This window comes from Littorina saxatilis, linkage group LG17, assembly GCF_037325665.1.
Source record: "Littorina saxatilis isolate snail1 linkage group LG17, US_GU_Lsax_2.0, whole genome shotgun sequence".
NCBI classification, from domain to species: domain Eukaryota; kingdom Metazoa; phylum Mollusca; class Gastropoda; order Littorinimorpha; family Littorinidae; genus Littorina; species Littorina saxatilis.
The window spans coordinates 15,729,504-15,744,546 of record NC_090261.1 but is presented as its reverse complement, the minus strand read 5'-3'; the positions used below and the strand labels follow the sequence as shown (position 1 = coordinate 15,744,546).

Here is a 15,043-nt window from a genome sequence, read left to right as displayed (position 1 = left end):
CTGAACGCCCCCCCCCCCCTCCCTGTTCAAACCGCACCACTCATAGGACTGTCCTATGAATGTAGCAGAGCCCCTAGAGAGAGACAAATAAAAGATGTCTCTTTCGCTCCATTGTAAAGAAACAAGAACCTGAGCTAAAGCTCGTGGTTCCAAAAGACAGTAACGTCAAAAAAGGGATTAAAAAAGTCTAACCAGACAGTTAGAAAATCCGAATCTCCCGGAGCGAGAATCCTCCCAAGAGGAGGGAATCAAACACCAGAGGATATTGACCAGGTTTCTGAAACCCCAAAACCTGGCCAAAACCCGTGAACAAACGGAACCAAAAGCCCTAAGGCTACATCCTCTGTCAAACCCCAAAAACGCATGCGCCTCACTGCCCTATAGGGCTGAGGCCCAGAGTAAGTAGAACAAAGTCCCACGCGCTAAACAAGGGGGAGCCTCTAAACCTCGTAAAACAAGGTCCTTTGATCATGCCCACAAGAACGCCATGAGCAACAGAAGAGAGGCCTATTTGTTTCAAAACAGCTGAGATAGCCGAGACGCCGGAACCTCAAAGAAGAGGCCCAGCTGCCCAAAGCCAAAAACTGAAACAGAGGTGAAAAACCACCTGGCTTGAGAGAGGGGCGCTAAGGAGTTGCACCCCCGCTCTAAATCCCCAAATGGCCAAGGAGGCCAAAAAAGGAGCATACACAGATAAAGTGGAGGAAATATATGCTTCGTGCCCAAAGACCAGAGTCAGAACCCATGATCTAAAACACAAACAGCACGCCTCCAGACCCGTAAGCAGATGGGCCAACCCCTGTGCAAGCCCTGAGAGGACCTGTTGAGCGAGTCGGCCAGATCGCAGAGCTGGCCGGGGAGATATTCCCCTGAGAAAATGATTTAGTGTGAAAACCCAATCAGAATCCCTTATACTCTGTCTGACAGGGAGTGAGAACTTGCTCACCCCAGCTAGTTCACATAAGAAGCAACAGAAGAATTGCCCGAATGCAACAGGACATGCCTGTAAATAGCCAAAAAGAAAGGCTAGTAGACTAAGAGCTACTGCTCCTAACCCCAGGCAAAAGAGAAGCCCAAGGAGTTGCGTCTACATCACAGCCTCAAGACTGCAATTGCCAGTGCAGGCCCCATCCAGACGAAAACGCATCCATAAAGCGGTCTAAGTCCAGGGGGAAACAAAGCTAGGGAAAAAAGACCCCTGAGCGATCCAAAAGGATTCCAGCCACCTTCCCGCGTGGAGGAACCCACTCTGGAGGAGGACCCTCATGTCCCAGACCTGTGAGGCCGAACCCCCAAAACAACTTGAGGAAAGACTAGAGGGCCAGCATAGCTATCGATACCGTCCGACCGAAAATCGGGTCTAAAGACCCCGCAGAGGCCTGCTCTCGTGCCAGTCTGGCACTGAAAAGAGCTTAAAGCCTCCCTATCCTCTCTTGTGTGAAGAACCAACCTTCCAAGAGACAAAGTCGAACAGCATGCCCAGGTAAAAAAACCTGGGATAAGGACAGCTCGGAATTTTGCCTGGTTACTGAGAGCACCAGGCAAAAAGCCTGGTTCAACACCAAAAGAAAGTGCAGCTGACAAGCTGATTGACCTTGAAAAAGCTCAACCAGACCCCGAGATAGTCCAGAGACCAACACCCCCCAGAAACCGAGCCCTTTCCTGTGTGCAGAAACGCAGAAGGAAAGCTCATGTGAGAGCACCAAGGAAAATCTCAGCCAAAGCTGAAAGCTCTAGCCCATGCCGACCCACCTCTCGCAGAGAGGGAGGAGACACTGAACCAAAACACCCCTTTGTAACCGGGAGCGCATAAACGCGCTGCCAGAGGTCCAAGAAGGAAGGGAAAGATTCCAGCTATTGAGTAGGTTTTAACAACCCCCGAAAAAGCCTGACCCTTGCTTCCTGCAACCAGCGTGAAATCAAACCCCTTGTAAAAGAAGGAGATCACACCAAGCAAAAACAGTGTGGGCCTAAAACGTCACCGAGAAACTCCTCCGCTCAGTGACGACCCTAGCCCAAGCTGCAAGCAGCCTGGCTAAAGCCTTATCCAAGGCATCCTCCCTAACCCAAAAGAGCGTTCAGGGAGGATAAGATTGCCTATAAGAAAGCACAGAAGAGAGTCTCAGCCAAAGCAGAAAACTCCAAACCATGCCATCCTAGCTCCTCCAGAGAGGAGAGGGAGGAGTAACATCATGAAAACTCCATGTTCCCTGTGGTCTGTAAGCGAAGCCAGAAACTAGCCCCTGGCAATAAAAAAGTCCGGATCAGACCCTGAGCCTGAAAATTCCCTGCTATCTTCTTCCGCACTAAAAGTGAGGACGAAGCAGCCTGAAACCCCGAAGCCAGCAGTCCCCTGCGTATGAAGCAGCGGGAAAGGTGTAGGCTGAAGACCACTATCCTAAGGTGCGGATCAAGCCAAAAAGTGTGGCATGTGGTAGGCAATCACCGCAGACTCAGCAAATGAAACAAATTGCGAGAAAGCCTGTGAAAACCCAAAGCCATCCCGGAAGAGGAAGGAAGAGAGACACCCCCAACCTATCCGGGACAAAGTAAACTGCAACAGCAGCCGCTCTATGTATGGGAAGCCTACAACCAGTAGGCAACCCTATACACTCCCCCTCCTCAAACAAGGAGTCCGAACCTAACCACCAGTTGTGTAAAACACAAAAGGAGGGGAGACCGGGGAGGTCGCGCACTAAATACTCCTGCCGATAACACCGCCAAGAGTGTGGATGAAAAGCGTGATCAGTCTCTGACTGCCAACCCAAAACCGCTCACCTGAACAAGAGGTGGGGGGAAGAGGGGTTGGTAACTGGCACAGATCTCTGCCGAGAAGGAGAGAGAGTGGAGAAACAAGACAAAGCCGGGCCCGGCGCGTCTTACCCCACCCGCTGTGCGAGAGAAGCATCCCAGTGCTAAGAACCAGACTACCTGGTTTGAACCACAACTCACCCCAAGTGGGGAGGGGGGTGGTCCAGCACAGCCGTAACCCCTAGAGGGGGTAAGGACTGAAACAGAGAAACGGCCGTAAACGGCCGATCCTCGCTCGTCCACCTGTCGAAGTCAAGTAGCCCTATCACTCACCCACCCCTAGGAGGGGGGGGGGGGGGGTGGGGGTGACCTATGCTGGCTAAGGACAATGACCACTGGCCAGGCGATACTATAGCCGAGTCCCCGCAGACCATTGTGAATACAAAGAATGGGAGACTGGAGAGAAAGAGTATGTTCTGTCTCCGCCTGTCCCAGGTGGACAGCCGGCACAGCCCGTGCAGAGAACAAAACGGAGCAAAGCTCATTGTTCCCTGACCACTGTGCGAGACACCCTGCCGAGAACAAAAGAGAGTCAAGCTCATTGTTTCGAGACCGCTACCCGCGGCAAGCGCGGGCAGCTAACACAGCACCTGTCCCAAATGGAGCAGAGAAGGAGTATGTAACGTAGCCTGGAAAGCCGTACATAGCACCCCCGCTGTGTAGAAAGACCTGAGCCACGCCATGCCCCGGATGGGGAGGGGGGTGGCTCTTCACAGCAGTAAGAGCGACGGAGAGAGACGAACCGAAAAACGGCCGACCCCCCTCCGTCCACCTGCCGTAGTCCTATAGCCCACCGCCCACCCACCCCGATAGGGGAGGAGAACGATTGTCGGGCCAGGACAATAGAGGCACAGACTGTGAAGACAGTCTAACAGCGCCCACCCCGTCCAACCCAAAGGGAGGGAAAGGGTGGACCCGCGACAAGCGCGGGCAGCTAACACAGCCACCTGTCCCAAATGGAGCAGAGAAGGAGTATGTAACGTAGCCTGGAAAGCCGTACATAGCACCCCCGCTGTGTAGAAAGGCCTGAGCCACTCCATGCCCCAGATGGGGAGGGGGGTGGCTCGTCACAGCAGTAAGAGCGACGGAGAGAGACGAACCGAGCAACGGCCGACCCCCCTCCGTCCACCTGCCGTAGTCCTATAGCCCACCGCCCACCCACCCCGATAGGGGAGGAGAACGATTGTCGGGCCAGGACAATTGAGGCACAGACTGTGAAGACAGTCCAACAGCGCCCACCCAGTCCAACTCAGAAGGAGGGAAAGGGTGGAACGCTGCTCCAGCCCCCACCCGATCCCGCCCGGTGGGCGGGAAAGAGTGAGCCACTGATACCCCCCCCACCCTGCCCCAAATGGAGCAGAGAAGGGGTATGTAACATAGCCTGGAAAGCCGCCACCCAAACTCGCCCGGGGGGCGGGAAAGGGTGGGAAGCTAACACAGCCCCCTGCCCGCAAAGGGCAGAGTGGGACAAGCCCAGGCCGTGACTTACCGTGCCCCCTCTCTCCCTCTCCCACCCGGGGAGAGAGCTGACTTCCCACCGCAGCAGTGCTAAAAGCAAGCTGAGCGGGAAGAGACAGAGAGGAAGCAGCAGCCCCCTGCCCCCAATGGGACAGGGATGGACCAAGGCCAGGCTGCGACTTACCATGCCCCCCCTCTCCCTCTCCCACCAGGGGAGAGAGCTGACTTCCCACCGCAGCAGTGCTAAAAGCAAGCTGAGCGGGAAGAGACAGAGAGGAAGCAGACCCCCTCTCCCTACGGAGAGAGTGCTCGCGAACAACCCAGTCTACCAGTGGCAGAAAGGACTGAACCGAACTGGCCAATTGCACTAGACCTCAGTGCGAAGCTGACAAACGGGAGGGCGGGAACCGCCGATCGCGCCTGAACAGCTGAGAAAAAGACACAAAACATCGTTAAGTCCCCCCAAAAGGAGGACATTGACTGATTCCTCTTACGCAGAGAAAGGGGAAAGAATAGCCACAAGGCCACCCCCCCCATCAGTCGCACCGACGACGAAGTCTATAAGGAGCCTAAAGGCTGATTAACCCCAACAGGGGAAGCGAGCTGTGAAAGAACTGAACCCGCCCTCGGAGGGATAGGAACATCAAAAGAAGTGCTGTTTGACGGATCTACGACCCGCATAATAGGCAAATCAAAGTTCTTTGGCTACTCTAAGGTATAGTCTCTTAAACTGGCTAAGAGCCTTGTCACCTTGCAGTCAGTCTCGCGCCAAGTTTAGCTTTGTTGTCGGCCATTTTAAGACCGGCGAAAAACAGTCACCCAGAACGAAAAACTTCTGCGTGCGTGTTCAACACAAAGCTATCAACATTCATACCAAACATAAACAGGAAAGATCTCACCAAAAGGTAGACGGACAGGTAGACCGGCCACAAGAAACCGGCTAGTCTCACGGACGAGCAGGCATGCGAAGGCCAAAAGTGAGTGACAAAATTCCGACACGTCCACCGTGTGTTGTCGAAAGTCGAGAATGATTATTACGGATGCTGGCGCTCACGTGGTGCGCAGGGTGTTATGGGTAACTGAGCAAGGTCAGGCCATAGCAACGGCTATGGCGTCGCTTTTAGCTTGGTTACCACCCTACTAAGGGCAGGTAATTTGAGTGGTTTTTTCGACATCTAGCATGTGGGACTGAAGTCAATGCATTCATAAGAATTGGAGTAAGAATATGTGATTAAATCAATTAGTTAATCACACAACAACACTAAATCAATCAATCAAGTAAAAGAATTTATATGTGGTTATCTACAAAGAATAGAATCTCACAACCGTGTGTATCCAAATTTGAAATCACAGCACCATTACAAGAATTTACAATTAATGTATAACATTTTCAACAGTCCAGAAAGCACACACAGATACACAAAATCAAATGAAAGGACCTCAATCTCTGCTGAAACCAACCTGCACATAATGCCTTTTCTCTGACCAGTTCTTTTGCCACAGACGAGAAACAATTCTCTGCAACTTCAAACCTAAGATGCATAGCCCATGTCTTCAAACACTTGTGGATGAAGTAAGTTCAGTTACCTGATGGTTCATGATCTTTCCGTAGGTTTCCACCAATGACTCAGCATAGAAGGGTGTTTCTCCGTACAGCATTTCGTACATGCACACCCCTAGCGACCACCAGTCACACTCAGGGCCGTACTTTCCATGGCCATCCTCCATTGCCTGTCAAAACAGTAATCATCTCAAGTAGAATCTCCTCATAATTACATTTTACTTGCAAGAAGTATTCATGCACATGTGAGTAACTCCTGGTCAAACTAGACACAATTTCCATTGAAACTTTAGGGAATTAATGTTTCTAAATGATAAAATGCTGTACAGTGGTACTTTGTACGACATGATAACCAAGGTTTCAGCTGAAGTGTCCCTTTATTGCAGCCATCCTTATGAACAAGGATTCTGTGATTAACATGTCAGTGGCTGACAAAGTTAGCCCTTTAATTTAGATCCTTCTCATAGGAGGGATCTCATGTTAGAGATATGACTGTAAAAAAGCTATACTCTTCCTACACTGGTCTATATATGGCTTAGTATAGGGGTTCAGAATCATGGTCCTATCAACAAGTGTGTTTCATCTAAGCCATTCCTGACTTCCCCTCCTTAAGATGACATTGTTGGTAAAGCACATTCAATCCTTACAGTTGTACATCCTTATCATAAACAAGTTCAAAGCTATCTCCTCCTTCACATCCCCTAACCTCCACTCCTCAAGATCTCAGTCACTAACACACACCTACTCATTACATTATAGAGATTGAAATGTGGAAGTACATACCCTCAAAATCTCTGGCGAGATGTAATCCGGCGTTCCAACAGCCACAGATGATTGCACCTGCACAACAAGAAGAACCAACACGTTAATCACATCACCGAGAAACCTACAACACTTTTAAAGATGATTGAAGTTACTGTAGACAATTCAAGTTTGCAATCATTTAAAATACTCCTCCGTTACTTGGCACTGACTATTTGATAAGAAAGTCTTTGAAAAGTCAGTTTACAACTGATTTCAAAACAGAAATATAAAACTGATTCTTTTTCCTTCATTCATTCAGTTCACATACAAGCACACATATGTTTACACCCATTGCTCATCCAGACAGGCCTATAAACACGCATAAACACATAAACTCACTTTTCTGTCACACACACACACACACACACATAGGCTACCTGCTGCCCCCCACACACACACACACACACAAAGAGGCTACTTACTGTTCCACGCGCACACGCACACACACACACTACTCACTGTTCCATCAGGCATGAGCTTGAGACAGGAGCCGAAGTCAGCGAGGACGATGTGACCGCTGCGGTCAAGCAGAACGTTGTCGGGCTTGATGTCGCGGTGGACATAGTTGAGCCTGTGCAGGGAGTTGATGGCCAGCACCATCTCCGCGATGTAGAACTTGGCCATGTCCTCTGGTAACCGGTCTTCAAACTTGCTCAGCAGCGTCAGCAGGTCACCCCCACAGTAGTAGTCCATCACCAGATACTGGGAAAAAACAGTCATACATGTAAAAACCCACTTGTGCACAAACATGAGTAAACATGGGAATTTCAGCCCATGACTGAAGAAGAAGAAGAAACAAGAAATTCCTCCGAGGTAGGAAAAACACCCCCGTCAGAGAACTCAGAACTTTATTACATGCGGAGAGAGAGAGAGAGAGAGAGAGAGAGAGAGAGACAGACAGAGAGACAGAGAGACAGAGAAACAGAGAGACAGTCAGAAGTCAGAAGTCAGAAGTCAGAAGTCTGAAGTCTGAAGTCTGAAGTCTGAAGTCAGAAGTCAGAATGTTTATTCGCGTAAACACAGGGTCCATTGCGAAAGGGTACGTCGAGGTAGGAAAAACACCCCCGTTGGTCAAAGGGAAATAACCAATCTCACTGCCACCAACTGAGAAGGTTATTTCCCTTTGACCATTAATATGTCACTCTTAATCTTAATCCACCAATAACTCCCTAACCGTGTGTTTGACTGGTCCCAATTTTTGTAAGGACCGTCTCAGGAATGTATAGAACCTGTTCACCAAGTTTGGTGACGATCGGTCCGTTCATTCTTGAGATCTATATGCGAACACAAACACACAAACACCCAAACAAACACACAAACACCCAAACAAACACATCGAGTGAAACCTATACACACCCCTATACCGGGGGTGTAAAAATCCAAGTACCAGAAAGGGGTACATTATATTGGAATATTGGAAATACATTTCTCTTAAAGAGACGCAAGTATGAAAGTTGAGAGGAAAACTTGCCTGGAGATCATATGGTGCTGACTTTTCCTAGTTTTACCTTGATAATTTTTACATCCCAAATTGGTTGAAGATCATGGATCTATCGCGAAATCTTTTCTTATAATTTTTGATTACTTGATCACAATGTTCATCCCTGCAGATGGTATTGCCAGAATTCAACGGTATGTTTAACTTTAATTAATCTCAACTTTAATTAATCTCAAGGACACCATCTTGTGAATAGACATGGGTCAGCATGCCTTGTGAACAGAAGTTTGCGTAGACTGCATAAAATCTTTAACAGATTCTTAACTCTACATGCAGCTTATCTCACTTATAGTTACATCAAGGGAAGTGCACAGCGGCATAACCTTTCACAACCAAAAGATTTTCTTGTGCCTGCACAATCTCAGCAGGATACAACTTCAGGTAATATGATGACAAATGGCACCAACGCTAATGTCTATAAATAATTCTACCTCTGTCCTTCTCACACACACAAAATGCTCCTGTACTTCATTAGTCTGTTCCTGTTTACTTACCAAATAGGTGTCATCCTGGAAGGCGTAATGCAGATTTGTAATCCATCTGCGATCCCCAAACACAAGCACATCTCTTTCTTCTTGAAAACAGGCAGTCTGCAACAAATTCCACACTGAATTAAAAAAAAGAATCATAATGACCATAAAAATGTGTCTTTCTTATCTTCTTACACATCAATTTAGCTTCGGCTTATTGCAACATCCTCAACAACAAAACACACTCTACATGTATGAGTTATTCCATCGTTTAAAAGAAAAAGACCAGTCAATTTTTCAAACACATATTTTATAGATGTACATGTATGTATTTCAAAAAGAATTTCAAGCAGTTTAATAAAATAAAATAAAAGAAACAAAAGAAAAACAGAAGTGGAGATTTTACCTCTGCTCTTTTTAACATTTCCCATTTGTTGAGAATTTTCATGGCGTACACATTTCCCGTTGTCTTTTCCTTGACAACCGCCACCTGCAAGAAAAGACTTCTGCATGAATATGAGCTCAAACATTCCAATCCTCCCCCCGATCAAAATAGTAAAGTGTCATTGCTGTCAAGTGATATTTAGTCATTTTGTGAAAAACCCTGTCAACCCCAGGGCTATTACAGTATCACTGTCAGCATTACTTCAAAAAACAACAAAATTGAAACATTTATCCACTGATTCAGTGGAGCCAGTTCAATCACTGATTCAGTCAGACCGGGCCACTTTATATCTCACAGTCGACTGAGTAACTACTATTTGTCATTGCTTACCTCTCCAAAAGCACCTCTACCAATGACTTTGAGTGTTTCAAAGTCATCTCGCTGAAGTCGTAGATTTTTGACTGTTGTGGCAACTGGACGAGCTGTGAAACAGAACAGAACAGAAAAAGAATGAGTAAATTATAACAGACCTTCAGTTCCACTGATAAGTACATGTACTACATGGGTTTTTTCACCAGTTGCAACTTTTTTCTGTGTGTGAGTTTAGTTGCATGATAATTGTGACTGTTATGATTGTGACATTTTAGAATCGTAATTGTATTGAAGTTTGAACTACTGGGAAAAATAGCTTTTGAATGCACATTTACTTGTGGGTGTTTGGAGATGTCAATTAGGACTTATGGTTTGTAATACTTAATGCATTTTTTACTTTGAACTTACATGTTATGGTTCACCTGCGTTTGCTGTGCACTTATCTAAAGAAGCCAGTTGGCTACATCACGAAGTATGCACAGTGCATACAGTACACACAATGCATACCCTTCTAAGCCATGAATTAGGACGCCAATTGCCTGAGGCATGCAAGGCATCTAAGAACACCTAATTCATTAACTGAGCAGCAAGTACTGACAGTGACAAGCAGTCTACTTTTTGAACCATGTGACTCAAGGCTAGACTATGAGTATGAGTATGAACTATACTGTCAGTGTCAACTGTTTTCTGACACAATGATTTTATCAAATGACAAAAAAAGCAAGACTGCAGAAGGGCTTTATATCAATGTACTTTTAAAGAGAGAAAAGAACTGTGTTGAATGACCTCTGCGGGGAAAGCAAGTTGGCATAATTATAATATAGGACAGTCAGTTTTGTTGTTGTATGCAAGCTCCAAGAATTTTATTTCTGTAAACTTCTGGTCTTTTTTCCCTTAACACATTGTCAAATTCTTCTGGTTATTTTGAGAGTTGCCACTCAGTCTCTGCAAGTGTTACACTAAAACCAACAGAGTAGTTGGCAAAATATCCAAAGCTGCATCATTACACATTGCACACAAGCTCAGCTTATGACTGAACCTGGTGCACTGACAGTGACACAAGTGAATACACCATGCTCTAGACAGTAGACTTATGCACAGAATAACTACAGCCTATGTCTTAAAAAAAGTCATATGTTGCAAAGGCATACACAGTAGCTGCACTTAACTGGATATAAGTCTCATGCCCCAGTCATCCACATGATTATGCTTTCGACCTATGTAACTCACCAAGTTAATTTATGTCAACTTTTACAAAAAGCCGGATATGACGTCATCAAAGACATTTATCCAAAAAATGAAGAAAACTTGTGGGGATATCATGCCCAGGAACTCTCGTGTAAAATTTCATAAAGATCGGTCCAGTAGTTTACTCTGAATCGCTCTACACACACACACACTCACACACAGTCACACATACACCACGACTCTCGTTTCGATTCCCCCTCTATGTTAAAACATTTAGTCAAAACTTGACTCAATGTAAAATTCTGCGGCCATTCTGCCAAAATGACGGCATATTTTTCGGTGACTGAAATGTTTCGGCGGCAGTTTTGCCGACTGACAACCCTGTTTATCCACATTTACTGAGACACAACTTGTGACCTCGCAGAACATGCATCTGTTGCAGTAGATATTTTGACGATGGACCGAGGGCGTGAATGTCATCATGTTTATAGTTCACTCAGGCGAGCGAAAATGCGTTTCATGCTTCGTACTTCCGAATATTTTCACTGTAACATCCGAGTGCCCCGCGATAATTCTCCATGTGAAACGAAGCACGAAGTGTCACATTTTAGCTCAGTTACCGGACAGTGTCAGTGGTCTGGACTGATCAGCCACGTAGGACCATGATGGTCAAACTTCCCGTTGGGTTCGAATCAGCAGATGATCCATGACGTATAGCCAAGACGTGTACCTGTACCGTGTACCGGCTATGAATATGATGTTCCCTGCAATGTCATCAAATCGAGCTTTTACATCAGGCATTTTCCAAGTTCTACATGTTGTGTTAGTCAACACGACATATACAATGGATTCCAGAGAAATTATGCTGAAGACGGATGTGTTTGATTCTAAATTGTCGCTGTCTGTACAATTTAATTTTAAGCACAGTAAACTAACATTAGTCGCAGGGTAAGCATTAGCAGATTTCAATGTGCTGTTTTTAGGAAATAAAAGGTAAATGATGTTGGATTTGTTGGCACCAAAAATACAATTACAAGGCACTTCCGCCCATGAATCAGGCTGAGGGAAACGTGCAATTTTCCAAATAATAGTAATTTTACATCCCTTTCAGGCACATGTGTGTTGCTTTAAAAACACAAAAAACAGTGAGAAGTATCAGATATAAGTTTGGAGAGGCTTTTATTCATTAAAGTGACTATCTATGACTAGATCTTCTGCTTCCCGTTGTGCAGTTCTATTTGTGGATAATCATAATATGGACCAAGTTTCCAGAACATGTGACGTCATAGCTACACGTACACTACAGTCTACAGGTACACGTCTTGGATACAAGTCGTGGGTCTAGATCGCCATAGTGTTGTATTCACACTAGCTGAGAATTCCTGATGCTATTAAAAATGCATAGATGTAACACTACCAGTCATTTTTTGTTTTAAACATAAAAAGTATCACTCTTTTTTGGGATGTATGTTTAGTGTTTGCGTGTGTCTATGTTAATGCAGACAGTGGCTTGAACTTCTGAAATTCTATCTCATACGATGAAAATGAAGCATTTCTAAAGTTATAACCAATCCAGAGAGACTACATTTACTGATTGATTTTTATGTAGCCAGGACATTTGGACCCATATATTATAAATCCAGGTCCATCAGACCTATAGACCCTATCGGTATTCCAAGCTCTCAAAACTTCAAAGCATAGCAAAGCATGTGGTACAGCTATCTGGCGGGAGCTGCAAAAGCCAAGGTTCAAGTTCTCACGACGTTCTTCTTCCATTTTGCAACCATGGTCATGAATGACCATTATTGTTGCATTATTATTGACGTTCAAAGCATAACAAAAAGCGTGTCTCACGATAATATCGCGAGAGCTGCTCAGATACGGAAAAGGTCTATTGTCCTCTAAGTTTGGCAACAACACTGCCTTTGAATAGACCTTTTCGGTATCTGAGCAGCTCTCGCGAGACACGCTCTTTGTTATGCTTTGAACATCGCGAGAACTTCGAACCTTGGCTTGTGCAGCTCGCACGAGATTGCTGTACCGCATGCTTTGCTATGCTCTGAAATTTGCGAGAGATTACGAGAGCTTGGAATACCGATAGGGTCTATTGTGAATGAGATGCGGTAGGCTACACTAATGGTCTCTTGTTTTAATGCACTTTAGTGTAAACAGTGCTGAAATAGCTGTAAAAATAAAGACTGTTCTCATGTTATTTCCTGTATACTGTACATGTACGTGTGTAAGTGACTAATGTAGGCTTGTGTGAGTTGTATGAGAAAATGTTGTCGAGACTACTTTAATTTTACTTGGGATGGAGTGATGGACAACCTTTCGTGGACAACATAGTCTTAATTACAACAGTGATTTTTGCAAATTTGTCTTCGAACAAAATGGTAGCATCATTCCTGCAGACTGGTAAGGAATGGGATACAGAACCGGAAAATGGCTCAAGGTCTGCAAGTGCAACCCACAATCACATGCACAAATGCTTACCAAAATCTACAAATTCGGAGATGTTCTTCTCTCGCCTCAGTGTTGAGCTGCTGCACTCATCGTAGAGAACAAGAAAAACATCCAAGAGCGTCTCAACACTCAAACTCAACCCATTACTTTTGGAAACTCCATTCAAGTACAGCTGTTCTAATTTCCTAAGCCTCTCCTCCGCCGACGACATGGCCATTCCAGAGGAGATCGACTTTATTGTACTTCAACTGAAGTCAAGAAGTTCATGGTATATCCACAGTCTATTGAACAATTACGTCCAACACTTCGATGATCCTGAGTGAAATGATGGACAATCTGTAGATTCCACCACTGACATCAACGAACGCATCCTTCGAAGAAGAATTACACCTTCGGAAGAAACTGGATTTATCACTTCCTCTCTAATATCAAACTGCATTTCCAGCGATCCTGGAGCTCGGAAGCATAAAATCCCCCATGAAATTGCTATCCGTCTTTTGCCCTATTGATGCGCATTTTTGTAGTTTAGGTTCGAAGATGATGCAAAGGTTGTGAGTATCTGCAGCAGTGTCAGTAGTTTACTAATACTAGTTTCCGACATATAGCTTCGGGCCGAAACATGGCGGCTCAAGCGCTCTGGAATTATGGGAATTCAGCTACGCAGCCAATGACGTCACCCCTACATTAAAATATATATATTGGCTGTTCAGAACGGAATTTTTGTTTGTCTTGCAGGATGCTGCTGGCTCAGGTGGATCTGACATGGCTTTTTAAACAACAGTTCAAACCACAAATCCTTTAAAACTCATATGCACATATATTCATTATGACGCATCAGCCCCGTTTTCAACTATGCGCACCACTATCTAAGTCAGCTTGGTGAATGAACTTGAAGATGACTCACGAAGTTGAGATAGCGCTACCCCTGTGCGGTCTCCTCCTTTCCTGTGCTTGAAAGTGAAACAGAGATAAACAGTGCTAGTGGTGTTTGGCTCGTCTCCATCACCTAACACCATTAGTTTTAACGGACAATTAGTTTTTAATCCAGTTCTTACTGAACATTCGCTATTTTACATGTAAGCTTACCGGACATAAATTCATTGATAGTTTTATACTGGCCGATGAGTGCCTTATTCAGTCCATAGATATCCTTGCATAGATGTTCAGTCCCAAACCGGGCCGTGAACCTGTCACGATTTCATCTTTCGCCTGTGTACATATTTCCGACATATACTCAAGACTGAAATGTTGTTTCCTGGTAAAATTAAGAAGTGAAATTATTTATGGACGAAAAGCATGTCAGTTTCTTGCAGGTGAAGAAAATTGGTGGTAAAATTTAATAGATTTCACCCCCAAAATCGAATTCTTCGAAAACGTGTACTGAGTGGTTACGTCCCTTGAGTAAGAAGGAAAACATTTTAGGATGAATCAAATTTCTAAGTTAAATAAAAACAAATTGGTTGGACAAATTTGGCCCCATGAATGTAAGCTACACAAGGTCGCTCATTGATCAGTACTATCGAATGGTGTTTTTTTGTTCAGTGTAGAGTTTATACTAGATCAGCGAGGCCGAGAAGCGAAATATCAACACGGCGAAAGATGAAAACGTCACACCGGCGGCCGTCGGCAAAGCCCGGGTGTGAAGTAAACCGCAGACAACCACTTTTGACTCAGTTCTGACTAGAAATTAAGTTTGTTACGGTCCCCAGTTTAATGCCTTTGCCAAGCATGTAAACGTAGTCGGATATACAGCATATAGCTTTGGGTACTGATATCGGCCGCGTGCAGACTCTTCGTCGAAGCCGATTGCTTGGCCAAAATTTCAATCAATTTGATTGAAAATTGAGGGTGTGACAGTGCCGCCTCAAATTTTACAAAAAGCCGGATATGACGTCATAAAATTAAAAGACATTTATCGAAAAAATGGAAAACACATCTGGGGATATCATACCCAGGAACTCTCATGTAAAATTTCATAAAGATCGGTCCAGTACGGTTTACTCTGAATCGCTCTACACACACACACGCACAGA

General features: G+C 45.2%; 1 protein-coding gene across 5 annotated transcripts in view; it reads right to left on the bottom strand.

The window, feature by feature from the left end:
- The window catches only part of LOC138952861 (serine/threonine-protein kinase MRCK alpha-like), a 97,568-nt gene extending 83,913 nt beyond the window's left edge, over positions 1 to 13,655 (bottom strand). For all 5 annotated transcript variants that reach the window (XM_070324597.1, XM_070324599.1, XM_070324601.1 and 2 more), the window contains exons 1-7: positions 13,041 to 13,655; positions 9,378 to 9,469; positions 9,009 to 9,092; positions 8,627 to 8,722; positions 7,094 to 7,336; positions 6,614 to 6,670; positions 5,857 to 6,000 (exon numbers count right to left, since the gene is read on the bottom strand). In XM_070324597.1, the coding sequence (XP_070180698.1) occupies positions 5,857 to 6,000; positions 6,614 to 6,670; positions 7,094 to 7,336; positions 8,627 to 8,722; positions 9,009 to 9,092; positions 9,378 to 9,469; positions 13,041 to 13,227 (903 nt within the window). In that variant the 5' untranslated portion in view covers positions 13,228 to 13,655. The remainder of the gene's footprint in view (positions 1 to 5,856; positions 6,001 to 6,613; positions 6,671 to 7,093; positions 7,337 to 8,626; positions 8,723 to 9,008; positions 9,093 to 9,377; positions 9,470 to 13,040) is intronic.
- Positions 13,656 to 15,043: the final 1,388 nt, after the last annotated feature.